Raw genomic sequence first — 20154 nt, 5'->3', positions numbered from 1 at the left:
TGGGCATTCACCTGAGCCCCCTATAAATCTACACAGGCTAAAATTGTGGTTATTTGGTTAGAAGGCGTATGCTTGTAATGTGCGTCTCTGTAAATAAAAGTGTGTAAAAGTTGTCTCCAGTTTCTATCCTTCAACAGGATTTCTGGAAGAGAACACTAGTGCTTGGTTTGACTATTTTTTAATAGCTTCATTAACCTGCCTTCTTGTAATTTGTCTATTTGCACTCCTTTATCCCTTTGTTCATTTGTCTATTTAGATTATTATTTTCTAATAGGCAACTCATTTTACTTACCGAAATCTAGCACCTCCTATTTATCTGTGTTGAAATTCATTCGGCCCATGGAACCATAGAAAAGTTACAGTGCAGAAAGAGCCCATTCTGCCCAGCATGTCTGCGCCGGCCAGAAAAGAGACAAAAGAAACTAGCTGCTCATCTTTAATCCCAATTTCCAGTACCTGGTCTGTAGCCCTGCAGGTTACAGCACTTCAGATGCAGATCCAAGTACCTTTTAAATGAGTTGAGCGTTTCAGTTTCAATCACCGGCTTCGGCAGTGAATTCCAGACACCCACCACCCTCTGGGTGAAAAAGATTTCTCTCATGTCCCCTCTAATCCTTCTACCAACCACCTTCAATCTGTGCCCCCTGGTAATTGACATTATGCAGGTTTTACTAATGCTGTCTTGTAAATTCTTGTGCTCCTCCTCAGCATTGAACATCCACCCCCACATCCAAAAAAAGGTTGTATCCACAAATTCCAAAGTGTAATTCATTGATAGAAATTGTAAATAATAATGGTCCCAGCACCATCCTTGTGAGACCCTGCTTCCTGCCGTCTGCCACTCTGAATAGTTTGCCTTTACCACTATTCTTCTCTGTTTTTGGTCTTACAGATACTTCCTATATCCAGTCCTGTATAAGATACTTACTATGTCCAGGTACATTTGATAATTATCCATTGAAGTCAGTAACTCATTCACATTCTCCTGTAAAACACAAGCAGAAGAACCTTCAGTATAGGGGAGGTGGTAGCATAGTGGTAACATCAATGAACTCATAATCCAGGCTAATTCTCTGGGGACACAGGTTCAAACCCCAATACGGCAGCTGGTGGAATTTAAGAACAATTAATAAAATCTGGAATATAAAGCTAGTCTCAGTAATGGTGGCCATGGAACTATCACTGATTGTTGTAAAAACCCATCTGGGTCACTAATATCCTTTAGGGAAGGAAATCTGCTGTCCTTACCTGGTCTGGCCTACATGTGACTCCAGACCCACAGCAATATGGTTGGCTCTGAAATGGCCTAGCAAGCCCCTCAGTTCAAGGGCAATTAGGGATGGGCAACAAATGCTGACCTTGCCAGAGACACCCACATCCCATGAAAGAATAAAGGAAAAAAATACAGAATTAAAGGCCAGGAGAAACTAGGCTTGAAGGCCCAAGTAAAAAGCAATTCAGCTGCCTAGCGTTATTGGGCTGGAATGTAGTGTTACGCAGCATATAGAAAGAAAGATTTATATAATTCCCTTCATGACTCTTTCTTCCTTTAAAAAGCTTGGAGGTAAGGAGAGCAGACCTGTCGGAGTTCAAGGCATTGGGCAGGGAGGTTAAAAAAACCTAAAAGTAATGTCAACACAAGGGAAGGTGCTGATTGGTGAGCAGCGGCTGATGTTTTTCAGAATGGGGCTAAAGGTTGACAAGTCCCCTGGACTAGATGGCCTGCATCTTAGGGTCTTAAAACAAGTGGCAGCGCTGGGAGTGGATGTGTTGGTTGCAATCTTCCAAAAGTACCTGGACTCCGGAAAGGTCCCAGTGGTTTGGAAACCTGCAAACATAACACCCCTCATCAAGAAAGGAGGGAGACAGAAAGCAGGAAACTATAGGCCAGTTAGCTTAACATCCCTCATTGGGAAATTGCTGGGATCCATTAAGAAGTAAGTAGGAGCAGGGCATTTAGAAAATCATAATATAGTCAGGCAGAGTCAACATGGTTTTGTGAAAGGGGAATCATGCTTGATAACATTAGTAGAGTTCTTTGAGGGTGTAACAAGTTGGGTGGGCAAAGGGGAACCGGTAGGTGTTCTGTATTTGTATTCCCAAAAGGCATTCAATAAAGTGCCACATAAGAAGTTATTCCATAAGAGCACTTGGTGTTGGGGGTGATATATTATCATGCATAGAGGATTGGCTCACTAACAGGAAACAGAGAAGGTTCACTAGGCTGATTCCTGCAATGAAGGGGTTGCCTTATGAGAAATGGTTGAACAGGTTGAGCTGGAACTCACTGGAGTTTAGAAGAATGAGAGGTGATCTTTATTGAAACATGGAAGATTCTGAGGGGACTCGACAGGGTGGATGCTGAAAGGATGTTTCTCATCTTGGGGAATCTAAACTAAGGGACAACATTTTAGAATAAGTGGTCTCCCATTTAAGATGGAGATGAGGAGGAATTTCGGCCTGGATGTTCACCGAGTTGGGATGACTCGGGAGCCCTTTAAAAGTGGTAGCTGGGACCTGATTCCGAGATTCCCAACCCCATTCCTGGGGTTTCCAATTTTTTAACAGGGCCTTTGAAGGGTGCAGGAATGTTTGGGTTATAGGCCCCCTTCCTGCACTCCTGACCTGGCTGGCTCCATTGCGGGGATAGGCATGTCCTAGTCTTCCACAGTTTTCATGGAATCAGGCCAGGTTTTCAATGAGTCGTGGCTCAAGGCATCTCAGAGGTGTTGTGAACCATAGTCTGCATGAAGGGGCCTTTTAAAAGGTAAGTTTAAAAAGTCTTCCTCATGCACCCACCACCCCCCCCAACTCATGCCAAGGTATGCTGCCCACCCACTCCCTTTGGTCCCGCATGCCCCCCATGCCAAGGTATGCACCCCTCCAACCCCCTATGGCCCTCATGCCCCCATGCCAAGGTATTGCCCTCACACCCATGACCTCTCATGCCGCCCTCATGCCAATCTACGGCACTTCCATGTCCATTCACCCACTATACACTGTATAGGAGCAATGAACCCTATAGTGACAAGTAGAATGTATAAAAAAAAGTTTTTTTTTTAAAAAAGTCATTCATTGATAACGTTCCACTTGCTTAAAAAAAGGCTCCTTTTCATACAGGACAATAAAAGTGTCAATCATCCAGACCCTTCAAATTATCAATAGGTGAAACTCAAAGCACTTGAAACCTCTTTACCTTGTGTAAATAAACATGGTGAGATTGACAGCAGAGATTAGAGAGTTGGAGCAATGTTTTCCCTGATAAGCCAACGCCTCGTCTCCCTCTCAGTTGAATGTAAAAGAACCCATGGCACTATTTTGAAGAAGCGGGGTCTCTCCTTGGGGTCCCAGCAAAAAATTATCCCTCAACCAACATCACTAAAACACATTATTTCCTCATTTTCATACTGTTGTCTGTAGGAGCTTGCTGCGCACAAACTGACTGCCACCTTTCCTACATTACATCAGTGACTACCTAGCAGACGTGCACTGACTGTAATGTGCTCTGAGATGTCCTGTAGCCACAAACAAGGCTATAGAAATCCAAGTCTCACTTTCCGCACACCCCACCCCCAACTCTCACTTAGTGACACAGCGATATGCCCTCCCCTCCCCTGGAGTCACAGTGATCTTTAACACCACCGCCCCCCAACTATCAGTTTACATTTACATCCTCACTATGGAGAGACAGTGGCGTTCTCTACCCACGTCCAGAGACACAGTGACATTCCCCCTGCCCTTCGAGTGACACAGTGACTTTTCCAAAGCCCCCCACCCCACACCCAACCTCTGCCCCTCCAAAGCATGCCAAAACATTGTGCCAAAATGCTATGGTTTATACATCATAACAATATGAAGTATCTTCTTCTTGAGTTCTCTGCCTTAAGGCCAGTTCGCACCACAGCACCATGAGCTCCACAACGGGAAGGGCAGGGAGGTAGGTCCCAAATCCACCCCCAGCTGAAACAGGCATTGAACCCCACACAGACCACCCAGCTCCCCAAGGAGTTTCAGTTGCTGTGGCACTTTTACATGCATGTTGCAGTCTGGAGAGTGATGCTAGAGATTCCAATCTCTTTCCATCACATGGTTGACCAGGAATCTCTCTCACTCTTACCACCTGCCATTGACGTGTGTTGGCAGGATTTACAAGTTGATACACAACTTGTTTGGCCACGTTATGAACACACCTTCCTTGGCCATCAAGTCCCGGAGTGGGACTTGAACCCAGAGTTTCAGGCTCAGAAGCAGGGACACAATCCACTGCACCACAAGATGTATATCCAGGCACTAATGCATCTTTCATTTCTACCAATCAATTGATTATACTGGTTACAGTTCAATTGATAAATGTGCCGGCAGAAAGTGTTGGCAGTTATACAAGCTTCATGTCCTTGTCCTCATTGAATTCAAACCTTTATCTGTGTGGCTAAATTGAAGGACAAGTCAATCGGCTGATCCCGTGATGAGTGGGAGCATGACATTGATGTTAAGGCGCAGACTCACTCGGAATTCCATGACATCCACAAAGGAATGGTAGAAATTGGTCAGGTTCTTCAGAATTTCCGACTTCTCCTTCTGGATGTTGCTGAGGTGGCTCTGTGAGGGAATGAAGGGAATGTTAAACTGAGTCAAGGTTCTGCATATTAACAGGGAAAAATGGATGTTTCAGGTGAAGGAATCTCACTAACATGGGGTTTCAGTGAGGCTGGCCTGAATCACTCAGTTCGATTTTGTTATTGAACATTGCGATTTAAAAATCAGAAAATAAGATTTTAGTGTGAAGAACTGTGGTGGCCGGGCAAGTAAACATGGCTGAAATTCTTTTTATTAATCGTTCATGGGGTATGGGCATCCAGTATCAATTGCCCATCCCTAAATGACCTGTCACAAGGGCAATTGAGAGTCAACCACATTGCAGTGGGTCTGGAGTCACATGTAGGCCAGACCAGGTAAGGATGCCAGATTTCCTTCCCTAAAGGGCATTAGTGACCCAGATGGGTTTTTACAACAATCGAAAATGGTTTCATGGTCATCATTAGACTTCTAATTCCAGATTTGTATTGAATTCACATTTCACCATCTATTGTGGTGGGATTTGAACCCAGATCCCCAGAGCATTATCCTGGGTCTCTGGATTACAGTCCAGTGACAATACCACTATGCTATTGCCTCCCCAAAGGGAAAAGGAAAGAGTGTGTCATCCACTAAAATCTTAACACATCCCCGGGACTTCCCAAATACCTTTTAGGTGCAGTTACTTTTAATACAGAGAAGTGAGGTGGCAAGGGAATGAAAACGATAGAGGGGGAAAATAACTTGGGTGTCAAGGAAATGAGGAGCTACCACATCCCAAGTACACAGAAAGCAACATGAGTGAATGGCAGCAGAAATAGAGACAAGGACACTGGTGAGTCACATGTCCACTGCGGCTCAGCTGGGAGCACTCTTGCCTCCGAGTCATGAGATTCTGGGTTCAAGTCCCACTCTAGGGTCCGATCCCAAAAACCAAGCCTAACACTCCTGAGGGAGCACTGCACCGTCTCTCAGGCCCCAGCTGTCTGCTCTGCTGGATGTAAAAGCCCCCATGGCACTATCTTGAAGGAGAGCAGGGAAATTCTCCACCTTGTCCCTGGCCAATATTTATCCCTCAGCCAACATCACAAAAAGACACCAGGTCATTATCATGCTGCTGTCCGTGGGGACTTGCTGAGCGCAATTGGCTTCTGTGTCTCTTATCTTACAACAGAGACGACACTTCAAAAAGTACTTCATTATATGCAAAGTGCTTTGAGACATCCAGTGGTCATGGAAAGCACTATATGAATGCAGGACGTTCTTTTCTGTATAATTCCTGCTTTGTGCATTTGAAGGCATACTAGACTCACTCTGCCCTGGGCAGAATACCGATCACTTGGCAATTCATAGGTGGCCCATCTCTCACATCCACCTCTTCAAGCTATTCCCTCATAACCTGTCTTCTGTACCTCAATTTGGTGATTTCCCCAGTGAAGTGAGGGGGTTTTTGCTTCTGGACAGAGAAAGGATGCAGGAGGCAAGAGTGGAAACTGGTACTTGCACTGAAATATAGTTTAACAAAAAAAAATGTTGTGATTCATGGAATGTCTTCTGCTGTCTGATTCGGAAAGTGGAGATCCACCTATTAGACAACGACTATGATCAACGATCCAGTGAAACGTGCCTCCTTTGTCTCCCAAAGGTTCAAAATGCTCCAAACTCATTGTGTTGAGAGGAAAACTCTTTCTTGCCTGAGCCTCAAACTGTGGATCACTTCATCTTTCTCCACCTCCCCTCAAACTGTGGATCACTTCAACTTCCTCCAACTCCCCTCAAACTGTGGATCACTTCACCTTCCTCCACCTCCCCTCAAACTGTGGTTCACTTCACCTTCCTCAGTCTCCCCTCAAACTGTGGATCACTTCACCTTCCTCCACCTCCCCTCAAACTGTGGATCAATTCACCTTCCTCAGTCTCCCCTCAAACTGTGGATCACTTCACCTTCCTCAGTCTCCCCTCAAACTGTGGATCACTTCACCTTCCTCAGTCTCCCCTCAAACTGTGGATCACTTCACCTTCCTCAGTCTCGCCTCAAACTGTGGATCACTTCCCCTTCCTCCACCTCCCCTCAAACTGTGGATCACTTCATCTTCCTCATTCTCCCCTCAAACTGTGGATCACATCATCTTCCTCCACCTCCCCTCAAACTGTGGATCACTTCACCTTCCTCCACCTCCCCTAAAACTGTGGATCACTTCACCTTCTCCAGTCTCCCCTCAAACTGTGGATCACTTCTCCTTCCTCAGTCTCCCCTCAAACAGTGGATCACTTCACCTTCTCCAGTCTCCTCTCAAACTGTGGATCACTTCACCTTCCTCAGTCTCCCCTCAAACTTTGGATCACTTCACCTTCCTCAGTCTCCCCTCAAACTGTGGATCACCAAACCTTCCTCAGTCTCCCCTCAAACTGTGGATCACTTCACCTTCCTCAGTCTCCCCTCAAACTGTGGATCACTTCACCTTCCTCCACCTCCCCTCAAACTGTGGATCACTTCACGTTCCTCATTCTCCCCTCAAATTGTGGATCACTTCACCTTCCTCCACCTCACCACAAACTGTGGATCACTTCACCTTCCTCCACCTCGCCACAAACTGTGGATCACTTCACCGTCCTCAGTCTCCCCTCAAACTGTGGATCATTTCACCTTCTCCAGTCTCCCCTCAAACTGTGGATCACTTCACCTTCCTCCACATACCCACAAACTGTGGATCACTTCACCTTCATCCACCTCCCCTCAAAATGTGGATTACTTCACCTTCTTCCACCTCCCCACAAACTGTGGATCACTTCACCTGCCTCCACCTCCCCTCAAACTGTGGATCACTTCACCTTTCTCCACTCCCCACAAACTGTGGATCACTTCACCTTCCTCCACCTCCCAACAAACTGGGGATCACTTCACCTTCCTCATTCTCCCCTCAAACTGTGGATCACATCAACTTCCCCGGTCACCCCTCAAACTGTGGACCACTTCACATTCCTCATTCTCCCCTCAAATTGTGGATCACTTCACCTTCCTCCACCTCCCCACAAACAGTGGATCACTTCACCTTCCTCCACCTCCCCTCAAACTGTGGATCACTTCACCTTCCTCCACATACCCACAAACTGTGGATCACTTCACCTTCATCCACCTCCCCTCAAAATGTGGATTACTTCACCTTCTTCCACCTCCCCACAAACTGTGGATCACTTCACCTTCCTCCACCTCCCCTCAAAATGTGGATTACTTCACCTTTCTCCACCTCCCCTCAAACTGTGGATCACTTCACCTGCCTCCACCTCCCCTCAAACTGTGGATCACTTCACCTTTCTCCACTCCCCACAAACTGTGGATCACTTCACCTTCCTCCACCTCCCAACAAACTGGGGATCACTTCACCTTCCTCATTCTCCCCTCAAACTGTGGATCACATCAACTTCCCCGGTCACCCCTCAAACTGTGGACCACTTCACATTCCTCATTCTCCCCTCAAATTGTGGATCACTTCACCTTCCTCCACCTCCCCACAAACAGTGGATCACTTCACCTTCCTCCACCTCCCCTCAAACTGTGGATCACCTCACCTTCTCCAGTCTCCCCTCAAATTGTGGATCACATCACCTTCCTCCGCCTCCCCACAAACTGTGGATCACTTCACCTTCTCCACTCTCCCCTCAAACTGTGGATCACTTCACCTTCCTCAGTCTCCCCTCAAACTGTGGATTACATCAAATTCCTCAGTCTCCCCTCAAACTGTGGATCACTTCACCTTCCTCAGTCTCCCCTCAAACTGTGGATCACTTCACCTTCCTCCACCTCCCTTCAAACTGTGGATCACTTCACCTTCTCCAGCCTCCCCTCAAACTGTGGATCACTTGACCTTCCTCATTCTCCCCTCAAACTGTGGATCACTTCACCTTCCTCCACCTCCCCTCAAACTGTGGATCACTTCACCTTCCTCATTCTCCCCTCAAACTGTGGATCACTTCACCTTCCTCAGTCTCCCCTCAAACTATGGATCACTACACCTTCCTCAGTCTCCCCTCAAACTGTGGATCACTTCACCTTCTCCAGTCTCCCTCAAACTGTGGATCACTTCACCTTCCTCCACATCCCCGCAAACTGTGGATCACTTCACCTTCCTCCACCTCCCCTCAAACTGTGGATCACTTCACCTTCCTACACCTCCACTCAAACTGTGGATCACTTCATCTTCCTCAGTCTCCCCTCAAACTGTGGATCACTTCACCTTCCTCATTCTCCCCTCAAACTGTGGATCACTTCACCTTCCTCATTCTCCCCTCAAACTGTGGATCACTTCACCTTCCTCCACCTCCCCACAAACAGTGGATCACTTCACCTGCCTCCACCTCCCCTCAAACTGTGGATCACTTCACCTTCTCCAGTCTCCCCTTAAACTGTGGATCACTTCACCTTCTCCAGTATCCCCTCAAATTGTGGATCACTTCACCTTCCTCGTTCTCCACTCAAACTGTGGATCACTTCACCTTCCCAAGTCTCCCCTCAAACTGTGGATCACTTCACCTTCCGCATTCTCCGCTCAAATTGTGGATCACTTCACCTTCTCCAGTCTCCCCTCAAACTGTGGATCACTTCACCTTCCTCAGTCTCCCCTCAAACTGTGGATTACTTCAAATTCCTCAGTCTCTCCTCAAATTGTGGATCACTCCACCTTCCTCAGTCTCCCCTCAAACTGTGGATCACTTCACCTTCCTCCACCACCCTTCAAACTGTGGATCACTTCACCTTCTCCAGCCTCCCCTCAAACTGTGGATCACTTCACCTTCCTCATTCTCCCCTCAAACTGTGGATCACTTCACCTTCCTCCACCTCCCCTCAAACTGTGGATCACTTCACCTTCCTCATTCTCCCCTCAAACTGTGGATCAATTCACCTTCCTCCTTCTCCCATCAAACTGTGGATCACTTCACCTTCCTCCTTCTGCCCTCAAACTGTGGATCACTTCACATTCCTCAGTCTCCCCTCAAACTGTGGATCACTTCACCTTCCTCAGTCTCCTCTCAAACTGTGGATAACGGCACCTTCTCCAGTTTCCCTCAAACTGTGGATCACTTCACCTTCCTCCACAACCCCTCAAACTGTGGATCACTTCACCTTCCTCCACCTCCCCTCAAACAGTGGATCACTTCACCTTCTTCCACCTCCACTCAAACTGTGGATCACTTCACCTTCCTCAGTCTCCCCTCAAACTGTGGATCACTTCACCTTCCTCATTCTCCCCTCAAAGTGTGGATCACTTCACCTTCCACATTCTCCCCCCAAACAGTGGATCACTTCACCTTCCGCATTCTCCCCTCAAATTGTGGATCACTTCACCTTCCTACACCTCCCCACAAACTGTGGATCACTTCACCTTCTCCAGTCTCCCCTCAACCTGTGGATCACTTCACCTTCTGCAGACTCCCCTCAAACTGTGGATTACCTCAAATTCCTCAGTCTCTCCTCAAACTGTGGATCACTTCACCTTCCTCAGTCTCCCCTCAAACTGCGGATCACTTCACCTTCATCCACCACCCTTCAAACTGTGGATCACTTCACCTTCTCCAGTCTCGCCTCAAACTGTGGATCACTTCACCTTCCTCATTCTCCCCTCAAACTGTGGATCACTTCATCTTCCTCATTCTCCCCTCAAATTGTGGATCACTTCACCTTCCTCATTCTCACCTCAAACTGTGGTTCACTTCACCTTCCTCACTCTCCCCTCAAACTGTGGATCACTTCACCTTCCTCCTTCTCCCCTCAAACTGTGGATCACTGCACCTTCCTCCACCTACCCTCAAACTGTGGATCACTTCACCTTCCTCCACCTCCCCTCAAACTGTTGATCACTTCACCTTCTCCAGTCTCCCTCAAACTGTGGATCACTTCACCTTCTTCCACCTCCACTCAAACTGTGGATCACTTCACCTTCCTCAGTCTCCCCTCAAACTGTGGATCACTTCACCTTCCTCATTCTCCCCTCAAACTGTGGATCGCCTCACCTTCCTTATTCTCCCCTCAAAGTGTGGATCATTTCACCTTCCTCATTCTCCCCTCAAACTGTGGATCACTACACCTTCCTCACTCTCCCCTCAAACTGTGGATCACTTCACCTTCCTCATTCTCCCCTCAAACTGTGGATCACATCAGCTTCCCCGGTCTCCCCTCAAACTGTGGACCACTTCACATTCCTCATTCTCCCCTCAAATTGTGGATCACTTCACCTTCCTCCACCTCCCGACAAACAGTGGATCACTTCACCTTCCTCATTCTCCCCTCAAACTGTGGATCACTTCACATTCTCCAGTCTCCCCTCAAACTGTGGATCACTTCACCTTCTCCAGTCTCCCCTCAAACTGTGGATCACTTCACCTTCCTCATTCTCCCCTCAAACTGTGGATCACTTCACCTTCCCAAGTCTCCCCTCAAACTGTGGATCACTTCACCTCCTCATTTTCCCCTCAAACTGTGGATCAGTTCACCTTCCTCATTCTCCCCTCAAACTGTGGATCACTTCACCTTCCTTATTCTCCCCTCAAAGTCTGGATCACTTCACCTTCCTCATTCTCCCCTCAAACTGTGGATCACTACACCTTCCTCACTCTCCCCTCAAACTGTGGATCACTTCACCTTCCTCATTCTCCCCTCAAACTGTGGATCACATCAGCTTCCCCGGTCTCCCCTCAAACTGTGGAGCACTTCACATTCCTCATTCTCCCCTCAAATTGTGGATCACTTCACCTTCCTCCACTTCCCCACAAACGGTGGATCACTTCACCTTCCTCCACCTCCCGACAAACACTGGATCACTTCACCTTCCTCATTCTCCCCTCAAACTGTGGATCACTTAACATTCTCCAGTCTCCCCTCAAACTGTGGATCACTTCACCTTCTCCAGTCTCCCCTCAAATTGTGGATCACTTCACCTTCCTCATTCTCCCCTCAAACTGTGGATCACTTCACCTTCCCAAGTCTCCCCTCAAACTGTGGATCACTTCACCTTACTCATTCTCCCCTCAAATTGTGGATCACTTCACCTTCCTCCACCTCCCCACAAACTGTGGATCACTTCACCTTCTCCAGTCTCCCCTCAAACTGTGTATCACCTCACCTTCCTCAGTGCCCCTCAAACTGTGGATTACTTCAAATTCCTCAGCCTCCCCTCAAACTGTGGATCACTTCACCTTCCTCAGTCTCCCCTCAAACTGTGGATCACTTCACCTTCCTCCACCTCCCTTCAAACTGTGGATCGATTCACCTTCTCCAGCCTCCCCTCAAACTGTGGATCACTTCACCTTCCTCATTCTCCCCTCAAACTGTGGATCACTTCACCTTCCTCCACCTCCCCTCAATCTGTGGATCACTTCACCTTCCTCATTCTCCCCTCAAACTGTGGATCACTTAACCTTCCTCAGTCTCCTCTCAAACTATGGATCACTTCACCTTCTCCAGTCTCCCTCAAACTGTGGATTACTTCACCTTCCTCCACATCCCCTCAAACTGTGGATCACTTCACCTTCCTCCACCTCACCTCAAACTGTGGATCACTTCACCTTCTTCCACCTCCACTCAAACTGTGGATCACTTCACCTTCCTCAGTATCCCTCAAACTGTGGATCACTTCACCTTCCTCATTCTCCCCTTAAACTGTGGATCACTTCACCTTCCTCATTCTCCCCTCAAACTGTGGATCACTTCACCCTCCTCACTTTCCCCTCAAACTGTGGATCACTTCACCTTCCTCCTTCTCCCCTCAAACTGTGGATCACTTCACCTTGCTCCTTCTCCCCTCAAACTGTGGATCACTTCACCTTCTATAGTCTCCCTCAAACTGTGGATCACTTCACTTTCCTCCACATCCCCTCAAACTGTGGATCACTTCACCTTACTCCACCTCCCCTCAAACTGTGGATCACTTCACCTTCTTCCACCTCCACTCAAACTGTGGATCACTTCAACTTCCTCAGTCTCCCCTCAAACTGTGGATCACTTCACCTTCCTCATTCTCCCCTCAAACTGTGGATCAGTTCACCTTCCTCATTCTCCCCTCAAATTGTGGATCACTTCACCTTCCTCATTCTCCCCTCAAACTGTGGATCACTTCACCTTCCTCACTCTCCCCTCATACTGTGGATCACTTCACCTTCCTTCTTCTCCCCTCAAACTGTGGATCACTTCACCTTCCTCCTTCTCCCCTCAAACTGTGGATCACTTAACCTTCCTCCACCTCCCCTCAAACTGTGGATCACTTCACCTTCCTCCACCTCCCCTCAAACTGTGTATCACTTCACCTTCCTCCACCTCCCCGCAAACTGTGGATCACTTCACCTTCCTCAGTCTCCCCTCAAACTGCGGATTACTTCACCTTCCTCCACCACCCCTCAAACTGTGGATCACTTCACCTTCCTCCACCTCCCCTCAAACTGTGGATCACTTCACCTTCTCCAGTCTCCCCTCAAACTGTGGATCACTTCAACTTCCTCAGTCTCCCCTCTAACTGTGGATCACTTCACCTTCCTCATGCTCCCCTCAAAGTGTGGATCACTTCACCTTCCGCATTCTCCCCTCAAATTGTGGATCACTTCACCTTCCTCCACCTCCCCACAAACTGTGGATCACTTCATCTTCTCCAGTCTCCCCTCAAACTGTGGATCACTTCACCTTCTCCAGTCTCCCCTCAAACTGTGGATTACTTCACATTCCTCAGTCTCCCCTCAAACTGTGGATCACTTCACCTTCCTCAGTCTCCTCTCAAACTGTGGATAACGGCACCTTCTCCAGTTTCCCTCAAACTGTGGATCACTTCACCTTCCTCCACAACCCCTCAAACTGTGGATCACTTCACCTTCCTCCACCTCCCCTCAAACAGTGGATCACTTCACCTTCTTCCACCTCCACTCAAACTGTGGATCACTTCACCTTCCTCAGTCTCCCCTCAAACTGTGGATCACTTCACCTTCCTCATTCTCCCCTCAAAGTGTGGATCACTTCACCTTCCACATTCTCCCCCCAAACAGTGGATCACTTCACCTTCCGCATTCTCCCCTCAAATTGTGGATCACTTCACCTTCCTACACCTCCCCACAAACTGTGGATCACTTCACCTTCTCCAGTCTCCCCTCAACCTGTGGATCACTTCACTTTCTGCAGACTCTCCTCAAACTGTGGATTACTTCAAATTCCTCAGTCTCTCCTCAAACTGTGGATCACTTCACCTTCCTCAGTCTCCCCTCAAACTGCGGATCACTTCACCTTCATCCACCACCCTTCAAACTGTGGATCACTTCACCTTCTCCAGTCTCGCCTCAAACTGTGGATCACTTCACCTTCCTCATTCTCCCCTCAAACTGTGGATCACTTCATCTTCCTCATTCTCCCCTCAAATTGTGGATCACTTCACCTTCCTCATTCTCACCTCAAACTGTGGTTCACTTCACCTTCCTCACTCTCCCCTCAAACTGTGGATCACTTCACCTTCCTCCTTCTCCCCTCAAACTGTGGATCACTGCACCTTCCTCCACCTACCCTCAAACTGTGGATCACTTCACCTTCCTCCACCTCCCCTCAAACTGTTGATCACTTCACCTTCTCCAGTCTCCCTCAAACTGTGGATCACTTCACCTTCTTCCACCTCCACTCAAACTGTGGATCACTTCACCTTCCTCAGTCTCCCCTCAAACTGTGGATCACTTCACCTTCCTCATTCTCCCCTCAAACTGTGGATCGCCTCACCTTCCTTATTCTCCCCTCAAAGTGTGGATCATTTCACCTTCCTCATTCTCCCCTCAAACTGTGGATCACTACACCTTCCTCACTCTCCCCTCAAACTGTGGATCACTTCACCTTCCTCATTCTCCCCTCAAACTGTGGATCACATCAGCTTCCCCGGTCTCCCCTCAAACTGTGGACCACTTCACATTCCTCATTCTCCCCTCAAATTGTGGATCACTTCACCTTCCTCCACCTCCCGACAAACAGTGGATCACTTCACCTTCCTCATTCTCCCCTCAAACTGTGGATCACTTCACATTCTCCAGTCTCCCCTCAAACTGTGGATCACTTCACCTTCTCCAGTCTCCCCTCAAACTGTGGATCACTTCACCTTCCTCATTCTCCCCTCAAACTGTGGATCACTTCACCTTCCCAAGTCTCCCCTCAAACTGTGGATCACTTCACCTCCTCATTTTCCCCTCAAACTGTGGATCAGTTCACCTTCCTCATTCTCCCCTCAAACTGTGGATCACTTCACCTTCCTTATTCTCCCCTCAAAGTCTGGATCACTTCACCTTCCTCATTCTCCCCTCAAACTGTGGATCACTACACCTTCCTCACTCTCCCCTCAAACTGTGGATCACTTCACCTTCCTCATTCTCCCCTCAAACTGTGGATCACATCAGCTTCCCCGGTCTCCCCTCAAACTGTGGAGCACTTCACATTCCTCATTCTCCCCTCAAATTGTGGATCACTTCACCTTCCTCCACTTCCCCACAAACGGTGGATCACTTCACCTTCCTCCACCTCCCGACAAACACTGGATCACTTCACCTTCCTCATTCTCCCCTCAAACTGTGGATCACTTAACATTCTCCAGTCTCCCCTCAAACTGTGGATCACTTCACCTTCTCCAGTCTCCCCTCAAATTGTGGATCACTTCACCTTCCTCATTCTCCCCTCAAACTGTGGATCACTTCACCTTCCCAAGTCTCCCCTCAAACTGTGGATCACTTCACCTTACTCATTCTCCCCTCAAATTGTGGATCACTTCACCTTCCTCCACCTCCCCACAAACTGTGGATCACTTCACCTTCTCCAGTCTCCCCTCAAACTGTGTATCACCTCACCTTCCTCAGTGCCCCTCAAACTGTGGATTACTTCAAATTCCTCAGTCTCCCCTCAAACTGTGGATCACTTCACCTTCCTCAGTCTCCCCTCAAACTGTGGATCACTTCACCTTCCTCCACCTCCCTTCAAACTGTGGATCGATTCACCTTCTCCAGCCTCCCCTCAAACTGTGGATCACTTCACCTTCCTCATTCTCCCCTCAAACTGTGGATCACTTCACCTTCCTCCACCTCCCCTCAATCTGTGGATCACTTCACCTTCCTCATTCTCCCCTCAAACTGTGGATCACTTAACCTTCCTCAGTCTCCTCTCAAACTATGGATCACTTCACCTTCTCCAGTCTCCCTCAAACTGTGGATTACTTCACCTTCCTCCACATCCCCTCAAACTGTGGATCACTTCACCTTCCTCCACCTCACCTCAAACTGTGGATCACTTCACCTTCTTCCACCTCCACTCAAACTGTGGATCACTTCACCTTCCTCAGTATCCCTCAAACTGTGGATCACTTCACCTTCCTCATTCTCCCCTTAAACTGTGGATCACTTCACCTTCCTCATTCTCCCCTCAAACTGTGGATCACTTCACCCTCCTCACTTTCCCCTCAAACTGTGGATCACTTCACCTTCCTCCTTCTCCCCTCAAACTGTGGATCACTTCACCTTGCTCCTTCTCCCCTCAAACTGTGGATCACTTCACCTTCTATAGTCTCCCTCAAACTGTGGATCACTTCACCTTCCTCCACATCCCCTCAAACTGTGGATCACTTCACCTTACTCCACCTCCCCTCAAACTGTGGATCACTTCACCTTCTTCCACCTCCACTCAAACTGTGGATCACTTCAACTTCCTCAGTCTCCCCTCAAACTGTGGATCACTTCACCTTCCTCATTCTCCCCTCAAACTGTGGATCAGTTCACCTTCCTCATTCTCCCCTCAAATTGTGGATCACTTCACCTTCCTCATTCTCCCCTCAAACTGTGGATCACTTCACCTTCCTCACTCTCCCCTCATACTGTGGATCACTTCACCTTCCTTCTTCTCCCCTCAAACTGTGGATCACTTCACCTTCCTCCTTCTCCCCTCAAACTGTGGATCACTTAACCTTCCTCCACCTCCCCTCAAACTGTGGATCACTTCACCTTCCTCCACCTCCCCTCAAACTGTGTATCACTTCACCTTCCTCCACCTCCCCGCAAACTGTGGATCACTTCACCTTCCTCAGTCTCCCCTCAAACTGCGGATTACTTCACCTTCCTCCACCACCCCTCAAACTGTGGATCACTTCACCTTCCTCCACCTCCCCTCAAACTGTGGATCACTTCACCTTCTCCAGTCTCCCCTCAAACTGTGGATCACTTCAACTTCCTCAGTCTCCCCTCTAACTGTGGATCACTTCACCTTCCTCATGCTCCCCTCAAAGTGTGGATCACTTCACCTTCCGCATTCTCCCCTCAAATTGTGGATCACTTCACCTTCCTCCACCTCCCCACAAACTGTGGATCACTTCATCTTCTCCAGTCTCCCCTCAAACTGTGGATCACTTCACCTTCTCCAGTCTCCCCTCAAACTGTGGATTACTTCAAATTCCTCAGTCTCCCCTCAAACTGTGGATCACTTCACCTTCCTCAGTCTCCCCTCAAACTGTGGATCACTTCACCTTCCTCCACCACCCTTCAAACTGTGGATCACTTCACCTTCTCCAGCCTCCCATCAAACTGTGAATCACTTCACCTTCCTCATTCTCCCCTCAAACTGTGGATCACTACACCTTCCTCCACCTCCCCTCAAACTGTGGATCACTTCACCTTCCTCATTCTCCCCTCAAACTGTGGATTACTTCACCTTCCTCCTTCTCCCATCAAACTGTGGATCACTTCACCTTCCTCCTTCTCCCCTCAAACTGTGGATCAATTCACCTTCCTCAGTCTGCCCTCAAACTGTGGATCACTTCACCTTCCTCAGTCTCCCCTCAAACTGTGGATCACTTCACCTTCCTCAGTCTCCTCTGAAACTGTGGATCACTTCACCTTCTCCAGTCTAACTCAAACTGTGGATTACTTCAACTTCCTCCACATCCCCTCAAACTGTGGATCACTTCACCTTCCTCCACCTCCCCTAAAACTGTGGATCACTTCACCTTCTTCCACCTCCCCTCAAACTGTGGATCACTTCATCTTCCTCAGTCTCCCCTCAAACTGTGGATCACTTCACCTTCCTCCACAACCCCTCAAACTGTGGATCACTTCACCTTCCACATTCTCCCCCCAAACAGTGGATCACTTCACCTTCCGCATTCTCCCCTCAAATTGTGGATCACTTCACCTTCCTACACCTCCCCACAAACTGTGGATCACTTCACCTTCTCCAGTCTCCCCTCAACCTGTGGATCACTTCACCTTCTGCAGACTCCCCTCAAACTGTGGATTACCTCAAATTCCTCAGTCTCTCCTCAAACTGTGGATCACTTCACCTTCCTCAGTCTCCCCTCAAACTGCGGATCACTTCACCTTCATCCACCACCCTTCAAACTGTGGATCACTTCACCTTCTCCAGTCTCGCCTCAAACTGTGGATCACTTCACCTTCCTCATTCTCCCCTCAAACTGTGGATCACTTCATCTTCCTCATTCTCCCCTCAAATTGTGGATCACTTCACCTTCCTCATTCTCACCTCAAACTGTGGTTCACTTCACCTTCCTCACTCTCCCCTCAAACTGTGGATCACTTCACCTTCCTCCTTCTCCCCTCAAACTGTGGATCACTGCACCTTCCTCCACCTACCCTCAAACTGTGGATCACTTCACCTTCCTCCACCTCCCCTCAAACTGTTGATCACTTCACCTTCTCCAGTCTCCCTCAAACTGTGGATCACTTCACCTTCTTCCACCTCCACTCAAACTGTGGATCACTTCACCTTCCTCAGTCTCCCCTCAAACTGTGGATCACTTCACCTTCCTCATTCTCCCCTCAAACTGTGGATCGCCTCACCTTCCTTATTCTCCCCTCAAAGTGTGGATCATTTCACCTTCCTCATTCTCCCCTCAAACTGTGGATCACTACACCTTCCTCACTCTCCCCTCAAACTGTGGATCACTTCACCTTCCTCATTCTCCCCTCAAACTGTGGATCACATCAGCTTCCCCGGTCTCCCCTCAAACTGTGGACCACTTCACATTCCTCATTCTCCCCTCAAATTGTGGATCACTTCACCTTCCTCCACCTCCCGACAAACAGTGGATCACTTCACCTTCCTCATTCTCCCCTCAAACTGTGGATCACTTCACATTCTCCAGTCTCCCCTCAAACTGTGGATCACTTCACCTTCTCCAGTCTCCCCTCAAACTGTGGATCACTTCACCTTCCTCATTCTCCCCTCAAACTGTGGATCACTTCACCTTCCCAAGTCTCCCCTCAAACTGTGGATCACTTCACCTCCTCATTTTCCCCTCAAACTGTGGATCAGTTCACCTTCCTCATTCTCCCCTCAAACTGTGGATCACTTCACCTTCCTTATTCTCCCCTCAAAGTCTGGATCACTTCACCTTCCTCATTCTCCCCTCAAACTGTGGATCACTACACCTTCCTCACTCTCCCCTCAAACTGTGGATCACTTCACCTTCCTCATTCTCCCCTCAAACTGTGGATCACATCAGCTTCCCCGGTCTCCCCTCAAACTGTGGAGCACTTCACATTCCTCATTCTCCCCTCAAATTGTGGATCACTTCACCTTCCTCCACCTCCCGACAAACACTGGATCACTTCACCTTCCTCATTCTCCCCTCAAACTGTGGATCACTTAACATTCTCCAGTCTCCCCTCAAACTGTGGATCACTTCACCTTCTCCAGTCTCCCCTCAAATTGTGGATCACTTCACCTTCCTCATTCTCCCCTCAAACTGTGGATCACTTCACCTTCCCAAGTCTCCCCTCAAACTGTGGATCACTTCACCTTACTCATTCTCCCCTCAAATTGTGGATCACTTCACCTTCCTCCACCTCCCCACAAACTGTGGATCACTTCACCTTCTCCAGTCTCCCCTCAAACTGTGTATCACCTCACCTTCCTCAGTGCCCCTCAAACTGTGGATTACTTCAAATTCCTCAGTCTCCCCTCAAACTGTGGATCACTTCACCTTCCTCAGTCTCCCCTCAAACTGTGGATCACTTCACCTTCCTCCACCTCCCTTCAAACTGTGGATCGATTCACCTTCTCCAGCCTCCCCTCAAACTGTGGATCACTTCACCTTCCTCATTCTCCCCTCAAACTGTGGATCACTTCACCTTCCTCAACCTCCCCTCAAACTGTGGATCACTTCACCTTCCTCATTCTCCCCTCAAACTGTGGATCACTTAACCTTCCTCAGTCTCCTCTCAAACTATGGATCACTTCACCTTCTCCAGTCTCCCTCAAACTGTGGATTACTTCACCTTCCTCCACATCCCCTCAAACTGTGGATCACTTCACCTTCCTCCACCTCACCTCAAACTGTGGATCACTTCACCTTCTTCCACCTCCACTCAAACTGTGGATCACTTCACCTTCCTCAGTATCCCTCAAACTGTGGATCACTTCACCTTCCTCATTCTCCCCTTAAACTGTGGATCACTTCACCTTCCTCATTCTCCCCTCAAACTGTGGATCACTTCACCCTCCTCACTTTCCCCTCAAACTGTGGATCACTTCACCTTCCTCCTTCTCCCCTCAAACTGTGGATCACTTCACCTTGC

General features: G+C 48.4%; 1 protein-coding gene across 2 annotated transcripts in view; it reads right to left on the bottom strand.

The window, feature by feature from the left end:
- The window catches only part of LOC121273354 (nck-associated protein 1-like), a 147200-nt gene that overhangs the window by 86525 nt on the left and 40521 nt on the right, over positions 1 to 20154 (bottom strand). For both annotated transcript variants that reach the window (XR_005942005.1, XM_041180530.1), the window contains exons 3-4: positions 4507 to 4599; positions 929 to 985 (exon numbers count right to left, since the gene is read on the bottom strand). Coding sequence is in view for 1 of the 2 variants with exons in the window: in XM_041180530.1 (XP_041036464.1) it covers positions 929 to 985; positions 4507 to 4599 (150 nt within the window). In the remaining variant the exon portion in view is untranslated. The remainder of the gene's footprint in view (positions 1 to 928; positions 986 to 4506; positions 4600 to 20154) is intronic.

The sequence above is a fragment of the Carcharodon carcharias genome, chromosome X (assembly GCF_017639515.1).
Source record: "Carcharodon carcharias isolate sCarCar2 chromosome X, sCarCar2.pri, whole genome shotgun sequence".
NCBI lineage: Eukaryota > Metazoa > Chordata > Chondrichthyes > Lamniformes > Lamnidae > Carcharodon > Carcharodon carcharias.
The sequence above is the reverse complement of the archived record's forward strand: the minus strand, read 5'-3'. Positions and strand labels throughout refer to the sequence as shown.